The 14,500-nt window shown below is 53.7% G+C and overlaps 1 protein-coding gene and 1 long non-coding RNA gene across 3 annotated transcripts; one reads left to right on the top strand and one right to left on the bottom strand.

Moving 5' to 3' along the window:
- Window positions 1-1,204: 1,204 nt before the first annotated feature.
- IRX1 (iroquois homeobox 1) lies at window positions 1,205-6,822 on the bottom strand. The gene is made up of 4 exons (XM_081280477.1): window positions 6,176-6,822; window positions 2,288-3,323; window positions 1,928-2,000; window positions 1,205-1,641 (listed from the first exon to the last, which is right to left on the bottom strand). Exons 1-4 carry the CDS (start codon window positions 6,449-6,451, stop codon window positions 1,584-1,586), a joined length of 1,443 nt encoding a protein of 480 aa, XP_081136603.1. The 5' UTR covers window positions 6,452-6,822; the 3' UTR covers window positions 1,205-1,583.
- On the top strand, window positions 6,346-12,499 carry LOC308641911. Of its 2 annotated transcripts, XR_014020469.1 has the most exons (4): window positions 6,346-6,484; window positions 7,078-7,273; window positions 7,715-7,915; window positions 8,841-12,499. It is a non-coding gene; the product is annotated as an uncharacterized lncRNA (long non-coding RNA). The 2 variants fall into 2 exon arrangements; XR_014020468.1 differs by having other exon boundaries at window positions 7,715-12,499.
- Window positions 12,500-14,500: the final 2,001 nt, after the last annotated feature.

The raw sequence follows: 14,500 nt of genomic DNA on the forward strand, positions 1-14,500 counted from the left end.
ACTTTCCCGCCGTAGTTGGCCCGCGCCCTTCACTAAGCGCAGCCGGGGAGCTGAGGGGCCCGAAGGGGCACGGAAAAGAGAGGCACAGGCTCAGGGTATAGGTGGACGGGGTAGGGACGTGCACTTCTCCCCACTAAGCGGGTTTCTCCAAGGTGCACATCCTTGCTGGTGGGTTTTGAACTATTTGCTTTCTCAGTGTTTGAGAACTCAAGTCGCCGGCGTCCCAAGAGCCCCTGCGCAGGGTTCCCAGAGCCACCGTTCGGGCTGCTTCGATCGCACGGGGGCCAGACCTGCAGACTTAAGTGCCGCGTTTAGGATACTTTTCCACTCGCGCGCGTCCCTGGCCAGCTCCTTCGCGCATTGTTTCCTGTCGTCTCTCGCAGCTGCCTCCTCCCCTGCCGGGCCCCGGGCATCTGGCGGATTATTTATTCTTGGCTCACTCAGTGCGCGCGCGCGCGCGTTACGGGGCAAAAAAAAAGACGCAGACCGTGGCAAGGAGGTTAAAGGGGCGTCCTTGGCGGACCAGACCCCTCCCCTCTTCCTCGACTTTTACCTCAGCCACATCTGGCACACTCGCTCTCCTAGAGAACCCGGGACCGCAGCGCTTCCAGCACGTCTCTCTGGAGAATTTAAAAGAATCTTCAAAATTTCCAAGTTACGTTTAACCAAATAACTAAAAAAAATAATAAAAATTAAAAATAATTCGGAGCAGTATTTGGTACTGGATTATTTTTGTATTTCACCCAGAAGACAACCTTACACCAAGAGGCACTGTTCAGACTACTTACGAACTGATTTTGAATCCAAATTTCTCCTTTGGGGGGGGGGTGTTTCGAAATTCTTTTAATTTACCCCCATTTCTGCCTACTTAAAAATCACTTTATAAACTGTGTAAAATTGAACTCATTTTGTCCCAAGAAAGATGTGCCCCAGATAAATGTTTGAATAAGCGTTGAAAAGAATTGACCTGCCAACAAGAAACTGTTCTAGTGACAATATTAACAAACTCAGCCACCACAAGCAAATGCCTGTTTGAAACACAGGCTTGCAGAGTGGAAACTCTCTGCAGGCCCTCCCCCAGGAGTCGCTCTCTGCCAGCCACAGGCCTTTGAGCCCTGCGCAGGGTTCCAGGATCCTGGTGCACCCCTCCCACACAGGCTATGCACAGCCACACACTGCAGCAGGAGCTTCGGGCTTCATTTCATTTAGTTTATTAGACAAAAATATATGATTTAGACAAGTTCGCTGACGCGCTATTTACAATCTGAAATCACTCTATTTACAGAAAGAAAGAAACAAACAAAGAAAAAGAAGACACAAGCAGGTGGGGTCATTTACCGAATCGGATAATCAACCCGAGCGTGGTGACAGCCACCGGAGCCGCAGGCAGAGGCCTGGCCACCGGGTCGCGAGCTCAGGGTGGACGAGCCCCTTTCTGCAGGAAAGCGATGGATGAGAGTCGTTGACGTCGTTGTCATATTTGTCCTTTACACCAGTCTGAAATATTTGTCTTAATTCCTCCCTCATCTCCTCCCTCCCAACTCCTCCCCCCTCCCCCCGCAAAAGTAAAAGAAGACCCTTAATCAGGCTGACGGGAGCGCTGCTAGGATCCGCGGCGTTCCCTCCTGCGGGGCCAGCGAGCTGCATGGGAAACACAGCAAAACAAGAAGACACGAGTCACGTCAGTGGAGGGACGCTGCGACACCAAGTCCCACTTCTACCAGCAGAACTCAGGGTGGGGGCTGCAGCCCGCGCCGGCTCCCGGCTCCTGAGAAACTCGAATCGACTCTGCTGGTCCGGTGCCGGCTTGGCGGATAGCACTACAATAATGGCTGCACGACCCCCACAGCCTACCCGCCCGCTCTGCCCCGACCTAGACCAGCCCCCAGCTCCACCCGGTCCCTGGGCAAAAGCAAACAGCACTCACTTTTCTCGTACCGGTTGGAAGGGCGATTTTAACGGTTGTGCGGGCGAATCCGGCCTAGGAATGAGGTCTCTCTCTGCGGGGAAGGGAAGAGGCAGAAGGTTAGGGTAGGGAGACCCAGGAGGGGGCGGGGCGGCAGCGAAGGTTAGGAGGCTCCCTCCCCACGCATTCCTTCCCTCTGCTCCGTCAGGTTGGCGAGGGAAACTTCCTCCCCTCCCCCTAGCAGGAGCTGGTCTCGGGTACAACACGGCCCGTTCCGAGAGCCCTAGGGCCGTGGCCTAGCTCGCCCGGCCTTAAGCTTACCCCACCCCTCCCAGATCTGTGTTTTCCTAGCCTCCGTTTGGGTGGACAAGGCGCAGGTACCTGGGAGCGCAGGGCTGCTACGGGCCGAGGCCTTGTCGACGTGGAGAGCCCCGGTGGCAACAGTGACGGGTGGCTGTGGCGGTGGTGGCGCTGGCAGGTGCGGCCCATGGGGCGCGGCGTGGGGCGCTCCGACGCCCAGGAAGGAACGCATGTTCAGCAGCGAGCCCTGTGCTAGGAACGCACCATTGGTCCAGTTGGAGAACTTGCCGATGTGGCAGGTGTACAGTCCGTGGCTAGGCAGAAAAGCAGGGTGTTGCAGCGGCGCACCGGTGGGAGGCCCATGGGCACCCGGATGGCCCGTGGGCGGCGGCGGAGAGGCCTTGGGCGCGCCGTCGGGGCTGGTGGCTGTCTCCGCCAGCGACCAGATCTTGGGCTTGCTGTGCGGCGCGCCCTGCAGGCCGACTGCCGCGGCGCCAGGGCTCAGCAGGCGAGTGCTTCCAGGTTCTGGGACATCCTTGGCCAGACCCAAGGGCGAGTCTTGGGGCTTGAGCATGTCGGCAGCTGCTAGCGGCGAGCCCTGATCCCGGGCAAGCGCCGAAGGAGCGGCGGGCGCGCGAGGCGCCTCTGCCTTGTCCTCCTCGTCCTCGTTGCTCTGGTCGCCGTCATGTTCGTCAATCTTGTCAATGTCAATGCTCTCCAGGTCTATCTCTTCATCGTCCTCGGCTTTCTCGGGGTCACCCTCAGTGTCGCTACCAAAGAGGGTACCGTCCTCCTGGTCCTTGCTGCGCGCACCCCATGTAACCTTGTTCTCCTTCTTGAGGCGCCGGCGCGCGTTGGCGAACCAGGTGGAGACCTGCGTGAGGGTCATCTTGGTGATGATGGCCAGCATGATCTTCTCGCCCTTGGTGGGGTACGGGTTCTTGCGGTGCTCGTTCAGCCAGGCCTTGAGCGTGCTGGTGCTCTCGCGCGTGGCGTTCTTGGGCCGCCCGGGGTCCCCGTATTGGAACTGACCGTAGGGGTAATAGGCTGGTGCTGTGTGGGCTGCGAAGGTGGCAGGGTGCACCCCAGGGTTGTCCTTGAGTTCATACTGCGAGCCCTACAGCCAGGGCAGAGCGAAAGCAGAGAGAAAGGAAGGAGGTGGAGAGAGAAAGAGAGAGACAGGGAGTGAGAGGCGAGTCCCCTAAGCCGGGAAAGTCGGAGCAGCCACTGGACTTCTGCCGGGCTGAGTATGCTCCCACGCAAGAAGGCCCACTCCACTCCCGGGGAAGGAGGGAGCTCTCAGGTCCTGGAGCTGTGCTTTCCATCACAGAGATCCGTTTTTGTCACTCTAGAAAAACTTCTAGAAACCGTGCATTTCTAGAAGAATGCAGCTAGAGAGTCACAGCTCCCTTGAATTTCCCTAGGCCCCCTCCCAGTCCCCCAACAACTCGTGAAACCCGGATCTCCAAGTTTATCTTATGCTAGAGAAGAAATCCTTTTAACTAGGCTCATGAAACAGTTCCTCCAAATGCAAAGGACCCAGAATTCAAGCCCAAGCAACCCCACTTTCCTCCCTGAAGGGGTCAATTAAAATAAACCACCATGGGTTTTCTTCAGGTCTAAATTCATCCGCAGTTTAAAATGAAAGCACACTCCCTTCACCTCCCAAATTAATCTGCATAAATGATCCCCTCACACTTAGAGGTCTGCAGTGGTGACAGGTAATTTAAAATTTTAATCCTGGCCATCATCACAACAATAACAAAACACCATTTGTTTTTGTTTTTGTTTTTTTAAATACAAAAGGAGAGCTTATCCAGTAAAATATTAACGCTGGGGCCTGGAGCCAGTGGCTGCAAGAGGGGAACCGGTTCAGTTTCCTGGGCCTCTTCTCGGTTACTTTATCTCTTAAGTTTGACTTTGATCTGGAGCAAGCAAACACAAACTGTTTGCAAGGCATTCGGAGGCAGTGATTTATTTGCAATCAATATTCTTTTTATCATCAGTAGTAAAACACAGCGAGTCAAATTATCCCATCAGGTTTTTTGGTAAATAACATTTTATCTTTCTAACAACCTCATTAGGCCTCATTATTACCATAAATTGCCCAGACAGACGTTTGCTCACAATTTTATCTTTTGACTTCCAAATACCCAATCCTAATGGCTTGGAAACCTAGGCCTAGAATGGAGTTTGACTTTGGGCTTACTTTCCAGAAATCGGCAGGAGACCTGGAGCACACACTTTGGGGAAAGCATTTAAACTTATCATTCCCTTAGTAAAACAAACAAACAAACAACAACTACATCAACCTGGGGGGGGGGGACTAGCTTGCCCTTTCCCCACTGAACCACAATGCACAAGGCCCTCCCCACAAGCCCCCTCCCCCACAGGCACACAGGCAGAGTTCCCAAATGGCTCACATCTGTATTCAAAATTTTGATAAAAAATTACCATCCTCTATGAAATTTTGTCCAGTTACTATGTTAGTGAAGGGGAACGCCAGCCTCTTAGAAAGTTGTAAAGAGCACATTTCTTTGACTAATTCCTTAGGTGATTGAGACCACACAGAAATGATTTCTGTGGCCAGAATTCGTTTTTGCTTACTCTTTGCAAAATGTAGTTTGCGTTTTTCAATGTATTTTGGTAGTAATTGTAAAGACGACATTTAGGCCTCCTCTCTGCTGGGAATTCTTTTTGAAAGGACACCTTGTAAATCTCTCATCGCTTCCCGGGCATCCCCGGGAACAAAATGGGGGCTGATCTCTCTGGATAGTAGGCGATCTGAAAGGCCTCTGGGGCCGATTTCAGAGAAATAAGCTTTCTTTCCGAACTACAAGAAAAGTTACAGGAAAACATGCGTCTGCTTTCCTCCTGCACAGTTGGCGTGCATTTAGTCCTGGTCTCTTCTTCGGAAGTGAGGATAATTCGGGGGTGCCTGAAAATTGTGTTATACAGCCCGCAGCAACGCAGAAGGGGCTGCCTCCTTTCCTCCTCGACTCTGTGCCTACCTCTCGATTCATGAGCAGCCAGAAGTTTAAACAGCCCCAACCTTGCAGGAAAACCGCTCACTTGGATGGACCGACAGGCCAGTGCCCCTGCAGAGAATTAAATTTGCAGCCCCCTCCCCCATTTGACACCCACTGGGACGGGAGACTGAGAAGGCACCATTTATTTTAAGCCCAGGGACACTATTTTCTTTAAGCCTTCATTATGTAACGTGAGAAGTTAAATGCTTTTGATACAAATGAAATGAAAACTTTGGCAACTTACAAAAGTAGAAGCTAACACCGTTTCAGACGCCAACATTTACTTCAACTTTATGTTTTTAAACCTTCAGTTTGCACACACGGCATTAAAGGACCTCGCCATTCCTCCGATGTCTATTGTTAGGGTGATGTTGAGGGACTCTAGCTTTACAGGGTTCCCTCGGCCAACTCAGACAACTACCTCGGCTCTGCCAAACAGGGAAAAAGCAAGTCTCCTCCACCCAGTTCAAAAGCTGGGAGACCGCGCAAGCGAGGGCCTCGGCCAGCAACGGGAGTCCTGGTAAACTGGGCCAGGCTGCGGGAACCCGTGGGCCTGTCCTGGCTCCCAGGCCGCGCGGGTCGAGTTTCCTCCCGACCTCCAGCGCCGGGCCGCTCATCCCTGGCCTGCTCCAGCGGCCTCTACTCGCGCGCGACACCCTTCCTGGCTGGGGCCTTCCGCTTCTTTGGGCCGAGATGGCCGGGCATTACCGGCCCAGACTCTCTGCCCTCCTAAGTCCCTGGGGGTCGCGGTCTCCGCCCGCTGATAACCCGCCAGCAAAACATTTCCCGCTCCTAGCCTGGGTCGGGTCTAGGCGTCCTCTGTGCCTCCCGCGCGCCGGGGACCCTTGTTCCCCTTGCCCAAGGCGCCAGGTCCGAGGTTAGAGGCAGGCGAAGACTAGGAGGCCGCGCAGGAGGCCGCCCAGGAGGCCAGTGCACTCACCATCTGCGAGAAGAGGCTGAGATCCGCGGCGTAGGGCAGGAAGGCGCTGTAGTTGGGCGCGCCAGCGTAAGGTCCGGCCGCGGCGTACATGCCCAGCACCGAGGTGACGGCGGCCGCGCCAGCTCCGGCTCCCAGCTCCGCCGCCCCGGGCCGGCCCGACGAGGCGGCGGCCGCGGCCGCGGCGGCAGCCGCCAACACCCCTGGACGCTCGCTGCCGTAGGCACCGGGCCCCGCGGCGCTCAGGTACTGCGGGTAGCCCAGCTGCGGGAAGGACATGTCCGCGGACTTGGCGGCGGCGGCGGCGGGCAAGTATTAAAGGGAGGGGGAGGGAGGCGGAGGCCAACGGGGGGAATGGAGGGGACGCCGCGTGGGGGAAGCGGGCGGCAGCCCCGGCGCGCTCGGGCCGGCCCAAGGGTGGGGGCCGGTCGCTTCTCCTTGGCCGGTGCTCTCCGGCGCCCGGCTCTCGGCTGCGCCCTGATCCGCGATCGCGCGCCGACTGCGGCGGCCGTCCTCGGCTCGGCGGCGGGGCTTTCAGACACAATTTGAAGTTGATGCTTTGATTGGCATCCCCTTGAGCGCAGGCCCCGCCCCTGTCTCCCCTCCCGCCCCCTCCCTGCCTCCCGCCCGCCCTCACCGTCCGCTCCCGCCCCTCCCGGCGAGCACGTGGTGCCCCGCGCCGGCCGGGCCACCTCCTCCTGCGGTGGGCGCGCGCGGCTGGGCCACTGGGTCCGGGTCCGGAGGCTGCAAGCTCCTTCCGGACCAGCTCCCGAGGCTGTCTGACAACCTGTCGACACGGGTTTACAGCTGTCTGACACCCAGTTTTGCAGCTGAGGTGTGTCCCCCCCTTTTTTTTTTTTTTTTAACAAAAACAACTCAGCAACTGTTTTTCTACCGTTAGGGAGGCGGGGCAGAGGCCCGCAGTGCTCAGCCCGGTCGAGGGTGACAGCCAACCTGCAGCGGCCTCTCTCAGAGACTGGCGCTGCCTTTCCTCCCCGGGACATCTTTGGTAGAAGTGCACCCGGGAGTCCTCCGTGCGCCAGTAAACCCGCGTGACGAGACACCTCCATGCAAGACGCGGCGTCCCAGTGGCCGTACTAGGTAGTAGCGGATCATCGATCAATATTCAATCTCGTTGTACTTGGAAAAGAGGGAGTGGCCGAGCTCTGCGGGCTTTTCCAAATGTGAAAACTTTGAGGAGTAATCCAGCTGAGAAGTCCCTGCTTAGGGGAAAGATGCAGTCCGCAGCGCTGGGTTCTGCAGGGAGGAGGGGAGGGGTAAGGAGAGGAGGGGTGGGGCCTTTTCTTCACCAAGAAAGCACCACTGCAGTCAGAAGGAAGCATCCCCCATCTCTCTCCTGCCCTGGGAAGCCAGCGCGCACTGGACGCCCAGGTTTGTTTCCTAGGTGTGAGAGGCAGGAAGTAAACTTGTGAGGAGTGCGCGGACCCGAGGTGGCACCCCGGCCAGCCCGGAGACAGGGCAGCCCCCTGGCCCCTGGCCCCGCATCTTCCTTTTCTCTCCGCCTTCCCTTTCTATTCTCAGACTCGCTGGAAGAGACAAGCCTACCCAGCCGGCCGCAGCAAGCTTGGGAGTGGCTGTGGGTCTCCTGGCCTGGCTGCGCCGCTAGAAGCTGAATGCAGGGTCCTCCTCGCCTCCGCGTGCTATGGAAGGCCCCCGGGCAGGTCACTTTCGAGCTGTTCTCGCTGGCTTTGGTCCAAGTGCCTCCGGACCAAGAGTGTCCAGGTACCAAATCCTGTTCCTGGGGCCACTTTGCGCTCCACTCTCTACAAGGCGGCAAGATTCGGAGTGCACTCCCGCCCCCACCCCCAGGTTGCTGCATGCTGGATCCCACGAGTTTCACTTGTTACTCAGGACTGGGCCTAGGCTTAGGCAGCTGGGAGCTGCCGGATGAATCTAGCCCCAAGACCCCGCCCATCCACTATGTATTGTTGGTTAGCAGAGCCCCAGGACGCCTACTCAGGTCCGACCCCCAGCTCCTCCTCCCCCTGGAGACTTATGAGATGTGCAGTGCCTCCAGGGCCCCGGGAATCCTACAGCCTCAGGAAGGCTCCATTTCCCGGACCTGAGAACACGAAGCTACCGCCTATAATTAGACACAATAAGGCCCATAATAGTAATTACTAATTACCAGCTCCAAAATCAGGCATAATTTTTCTGCTCTGAGTTAGGTCTTCCTGTTCAGCTCCCCCCACCCCACCCTCCCCCACAGACAACCTGTCCCTACACACTTCAGACACCTCCAGGCCTACCTCTAGCACCAGATTCTGGGTGGCCAGCAGTTGGCACTGGGTTCTGCAGCTCTGGGAAGTCCTTAACTGCAGGTTCCTCCTAATCACCAGTCCATCCCCTCACTTCCAACTCAGAGCTAGATTTCTTATTCCCATTCCCCCTTCCCATACCCAAAGCAAATCCGAAGGATACAAATGAATCATTCTGTGAGAAATGGGCCAGCTATACCACTGTTCTGGTTTAGCAAAGCCTCAGTGTCACATTTCAAGGCCACAGTTAAATACAGGTGAGATAAGCCCTCCTGGAGAATGGGGTGGAATGTAAGTCCAGAAACACAGTGCTAGGATTTGACTGCATGGATTGATTACTTCCTTCCTACCTGCTCATCACAGCTTCCCACCCTGGTTGCTGGTCTCAGGTTGCCACACTTCTAACCATTATAACCTTCAAGGGAGGGAACTGGAAAGGAGCAGTAGGGGCTTTGTCCTGACCCTCAACCAGCCTGACAGAGCCATCATTCTATGCTATGGGTATATCATCTACATTGGGCATCCAAAGCAGGTAAACTCTTGAAGACATCAGCAAGGTAAGTGGGAGAACTTGGCTGGGCCCTGCTTGAAATGTTCCCTGGGAACACCATCTAGCACTACTTGGCAAGGTCTGCAGATTTGCACCCAGGGATTTCCTGAGAAAGGTGCTGAAGTGTTGATTGTGGACCATTTTCTGCCCAAGAATCAGAGATGGGCTACACCCCAGACCTCTGAGCTTCAATCCATTTCCAGGAGGTGCCAGCAGAACCTTGTGGGCTCTCTTATTTCTCTTTGCACCTAGCCACAGAGAAAGAAAGAGGGAAATAAAGGGAAAGAAAATTGCCTTCAAATTCTCTAATTGGAGAGGGGGCTGGGAGATGAGCAGAAAACCTCCTGGCTCAGCAGGCTCAGGACACCCCCCCCCCCCAACACACACACACACACCATAGCATGGAATAGTGTACCAAGCCCCAGAGCTTGGTGGCCTCTGGTGTCCAAACTAGGAGAACACAGTGTCTGGTAGCCATTGGCCTAACTTGAATACCTTTAAAAGGGGTTCAGATCTTCCCCCAAGGAAGTCAGCCAGTTCAGTCTCTCTGGGAGAGAGAAGAGGGAAGGAGGAGCAGAGAAGCAAGGAGGAGCATGGAGCAGAGAAGAGGGAAGCCAGGATCTGCTGGTGCTTCCAGCCCGTGCAGCAGGTGGGAGGATTTGGGGGCTACTCTGTGGGGCAACTGTTGAAAACCAGTGCTGTGCTGGATTGGAAATAGGGAGATCAGCTTCATGACCCTCAGATGCTGTCCCTAGCTCCTGAAGGGTGACTCAGGCAGGGACCCTCATAAGAGGCTGCTCCTGGCTAGAGAAGACCTGTCCTGTAGCTGCTGCATCTCTATCCTGCCACAGGCAGAGCCAAAACCTTCAGTCAGACAGACCTAAGGGTCGCTGTGGTGGGATCCCAGCTCTGCTGGTTGACCTCCAGGGCCAGGTCTGGGAGTCTGTGTGCCTTGCGACACAGTGTGAAGCTCTGCAAAGTCAGGGAACTAAGGCTCCCAAACAGGGAAGTCAGGATGCTGGGTGCACCCCTGCCCAGGGCTAGCATGGGACTTTGGGTGTTTATGCAGAGCATTCACGTAGGACTTGGCACCAGAGGGCCTAGAACAGGCCTCCCCGTGGAGTGGGGGAGGTAAAGTGGTTGGGGGCAGTTGGCTAACAATGCACCTTTGAGCCAACTTGATTTTTAATGTTTTTAAAACTTAATGAGAGGTTTACTTGTTTGTTTTGTGCCGGTTTCCAAGTGAGAGGAAACTGCTATCCCTGCTTGGAAGATCGGGTCTCCTTTTCCTCCTCCCAACGCTTCAGCACTGTTGCATGGAGCTTTTTACTTAGGACGAGATTAGACAAACCCAAGAGCGTCCTCATTTACAACTTCATTGCTTACAAAATAATTTTCCATTGCTTTTGAGGCTCTGCCTTCCCAGGGTCTCTGGCGCAGAAGGGGAGGTCCATGAGAGGATGGCTTCGCTCTGGAGCAGTCTTTGGAAATGGCCTCTGGCGCCAGTACCTGTCGGCGCAGACCAGTCAGGGAGATGCGCAGCGGCGCCTCTGCCCTGGCCTCCGGCCTTTCAAAGTGGCTATTCTTTCCTCTAGGGATGGCGGGGCTCCTGAGCAGTGCAGTGGCTAAGTGTTGGGGTTGGGTGGCCTGACCCGGGATGTATCACACGGACCCCAATCAGGCCCTCAGACCCAAAGAGTGCGCCCTGATTTAAGAGTCAAAGTAAACACTCTTTAGGACTCTGCAGACTCTGGGATGCCTTTCACTGGGTGACAGCGAGGGGAGCATTAGACAGTCCCGGGAAAGAGGCTGAGACCTGCTCCGTGAGGAGAAGCTGGAACCCCCCTCACAGGTGGACCCCAGTTCCCCAGATGGTGTGGTGTCCGCAGCAGCAACCCACGGTCCCCCAGGCCCCACCCCTGGGTGCCGGCCTGGGTTCTCCTGCTGCACCAAGCTGGGACCTCTCAGGTCCGGGGACTCCCCTGGTGACCCCAGACCAAAATTCCAGGCTGAGTGCGTCCTGAGAGTGCGGGCTGCCAGGACCGGCGGCCGCTGATCCTGCACCGCTGAAGGAGCCCAATCAGGCTGGCGATTAGAGTGGCGGCGGGTGACTCCAGGGAGATCCTGGAAGGAAGCGCCAGGGAGCTTCGGAGGGCAGAGATCGAAGGCCGCTGTACACCGCCCACAACCCGGTCGGAGCGGCACAGAGCGACCTGGCTGGAGTGGGACGTTGCTCCCGGGAAAGCTGTGGGCCAGCGCGGCCAGACGGAAGCCTCCGGAGCCGGGCCGAGTTTCCCACGGAGGAAGGGCAGAGGAATGGCTCACAGAGGCCGGCCTTGAGTGCCATGATGTCGCGGTCCCCGAGCGTCGGAGAAAGTGAATTACATGCGTGTGCACACACGTAAATATTTTATAAATCTCCTGGTAATTAACCAGATCATCTCCATTATGCCTCCAATATGATCAACAGCGACGGTGTGAGGGCTTTCAGGGTTTATAATTTGATGTCACCAGACGGCTGCTCGGGGGCAGAGGCACAATCGGCGCGCCAGCTGCACTTGTATTTATTTGTTTTTCTGCTGTGTTCCTGTAGGGCTCCATTATGCAGTTTTTAATTAGTTTGTGTTTGTATTTCACCCGTCCCAAATCAATGCCATCCCGGAGCAAGGCCATGTAAATTCCTGCAGTACAGGTGTCGCTGCCTGTTCCGTACACTGGCAAACGCATGTCTGACAAATGAAAGCGAGCTGCCACGCCGACTGGCAGCTCCCGGCAGCCAGAGCCGCAGATCAAAGCCAGCGGGGACTTCTGCGCCCAGGAGCGCCATAGCGGATGCTGCTTCTAATGCCATTGGAGGAAGTCGGGCAGAGCGCGTTGGGGACAAGGTGACTTTTCGTTCTCCTTAAATCCTGGCTGTCCCAGGGTCAGCGCTGGTCCTGGGCCCCCATTCCTGCTAGGGCATGCAGCCCGGGAGCTTGGTGTGGTGACATTCACTGGCGGGTGACCTAGAGCTAGCTACCGAAGATCCCTGTGACTTCCTGACTGGTTCCAGTCACATTAACCAGAGCGAAGATGAGCGTACTCCGACATGCGACGCAGCCCCACCCTTGTTGTGCGGTCTCTTCCTTCTTGAAACGACCTCTGTGGAGTGCGTGTAAATCTTTTCTTCCAGCCACTGGGGAATTCTCTTAAAGCTTTCTTTTTTGTTGGGAATAAGAGATTGCTCATCTTTAACTAGGCCACATAGAAATTATGATTCAACAGCAGTGTATATTTAATTAGAGTAATCTCACTTGAATTTAATTGCCTAATGAATTATTTGTTTAAAAGGTAGAAGGTCTTGTTTGCCAAGTACCAGGCAGACCTCTGATAAGAACTTCTGTCACAAGGATGTTCCAGTTTAAAAGCAGGCATGTCTAAAATTGATATCTTAACTCTCTGGATAGGCAATATCACTGCACTGCTCAGACCAAAACCATGGTCAGGGGAGATGTCAGGAGAGGGCTGGGGGTGGTGACACCATTCCAGCCACACAGAGGTTCTCTTCTTTCCCTTTGCAAAGTAGTATCCTGTGACTTTTTTTTTGTCTTGTAAGTTCAGTTTATTTTAAAAACTTAACTAATGTCGCTTTCAGTGTTTTTTTTTTTTTCCTTCTAGAGCAAGATAAGACTGCTGTCTGTTAGAGGACTTATGATTAGTATTTATGCCTGAGGCTTCCACACTGGTTTCTGGAAGTCCGTCTGATGTGTATCAAATTTTACTAACCCAAACGTTGACCTTAACCTTTAACTCCTAAAGTTTGGAACAACTCCACATTCTCTTGTTTCCAAAAGCAAGTGAACACTGTGCCTCAACATGCCATCCTTCCCAGGAGGCTCCCAAGTTGTCCCTAGGTACTGCCAGCAGCTGTTGCACCTACTCAGGGACCTGGCTGAGGGAAGAGTGAGCCTGACTGGAGCTCCCATCCTGTTTCCCACTGTCCTGGCCAGTTGCTGAGAAGCAGACGACTTCATTTCTTTCTCCATCCCTGTGTGAGGGAGACTCAGCCGGGAAATGCATATGGGGGCCCAGGTCTCACTGAAAAGAGGAAATAAGAACATCTCAAATCAACATGACTGAATTTCACTGTGATTTCCATTACCATTTTATTCATTGGTTTGCAGGCATGGGCACTTATCATGTAAATGTTAAATATTACAAATATTATGTCCAACCAAGTAGGAATGAGCCTATAGAAAAATACCACAATTGAAAAGAATTATTAATTTTTGGTTCCTTTTTACAATCTGTGATTTATAGCATAGCTGTGCATTTTGAAATTGATGCTCCAACAATCAAGACTGGTTAAATTATAAAGTCAATCACATTCAATTATGGTCACAGAAGTATATTTCTTCCAAAGAAACAGATCTACATGAATACATTTTTAAAGCTTATTTATGAATTTACTTCACATATTCTTCCAAATAACAACTGACAGTAACAACCAGAGAGGATGTGAGATAATAGCTTAGGATTGATAATACATTTCTCAGATCTGAGCAAATCCAAAGATGATTTCCTAGTAAAACCCTCAAAGGAAATGATATGTGTGGGATGGGAGAATGGGAAAACTCTAAATGGCATATTTGTGTTTGAAGCTTCCAAAAATGTTTGAAATTTAGACCAGTGTTCTATCTCCCATGACTTCATATCAGCCCTCCAACCATTTATAATATTAAAGATAAAAGTCTACCTACTAGAAACCCCTTTAAAAATCTATCAACAAAAATATGCTCACAGGATACATCCTGAGTAGAAAGTTTAATGCATTCCAGGTTTCTAAGGGATGAATGCTCTCAACCTCCTGGGTCTATAGGTTACTATTTATTCATCAGACACTGGGAACATCAGCTCAACAAAAATGTCCAGCAGATGAATGTCTCAAAGGTTAGCACATATTTTGGAATTTCAGGGAAAAGTTTCTGGAAGTTTTGAAGACACCTAGGGTCTCCAAGCATTTTCCAACACTATTGTTACAAGAAAAAAAATGTGTTATATGAATGGAACTAAAGAGAAAGCAATATATTCCCTGCGGCAAGTGTCCTTGACCTGCTCTTGCTCTGACTTACCTCAGGGAGCTGTCACCCTGGCCATCCAGGGCTGCTGCATGGTGGAGTGTTACTGGCTGGGGTACCGTCAGCTCTGTCTCTCCTTTCCAGTGCCTGATGAAGTGCTTGGGGACCTCAGTTCTCGTGATCCCTGACCTCATACAACTCTGGAAGACTGTGTATGTGTGCACATGTGTGCATGTGTGCGGAGTGTGGGAAGAGCATGGGAGGAGGGGGAAGAGGAGGGCACACTCAAGGACTGGGTGGTCCACAGAACATCATATGGGCAATCAGGCAGGAAGCCAGTCTACACCAAGTTTGCAGGTGGGAAGAACCCCTTCCCTGTCCTGCTGTCCCCCAGGTGTCCTCCCAAGCACCTGGATTTCAGAGCCATCATAGTGTCCTCCTT

This window comes from Spermophilus citellus (assembly GCF_964194105.1).
Source record: "Spermophilus citellus genome assembly, chromosome: 1".
NCBI classification, from domain to species: Eukaryota; Metazoa; Chordata; class Mammalia; order Rodentia; family Sciuridae; genus Spermophilus; species Spermophilus citellus.

Excerpts from the sequence above, each read along its gene's own strand:
- IRX1 (XM_081280477.1), bottom strand. The coding sequence starts at position 6,451 with ATGTCCTTCCCGCAGCTGGGCTACCCGCAGTACCTGAGCGCCGCGGGG. Across the intron at positions 3,324-6,175 it reads TCAGCCTCTTCTCGCAGATG|GGCTCGCAGTATGAACTCAA; the intron begins GTGAGTGCACTG and ends CCCTGGCTGTAG. Across the intron at positions 1,642-1,927 it reads TTCCAACCGGTACGAGAAAA|CTCGCTGGCCCCGCAGGAGG; the intron begins GTGAGTGCTGTT and ends TTTCCCATGCAG.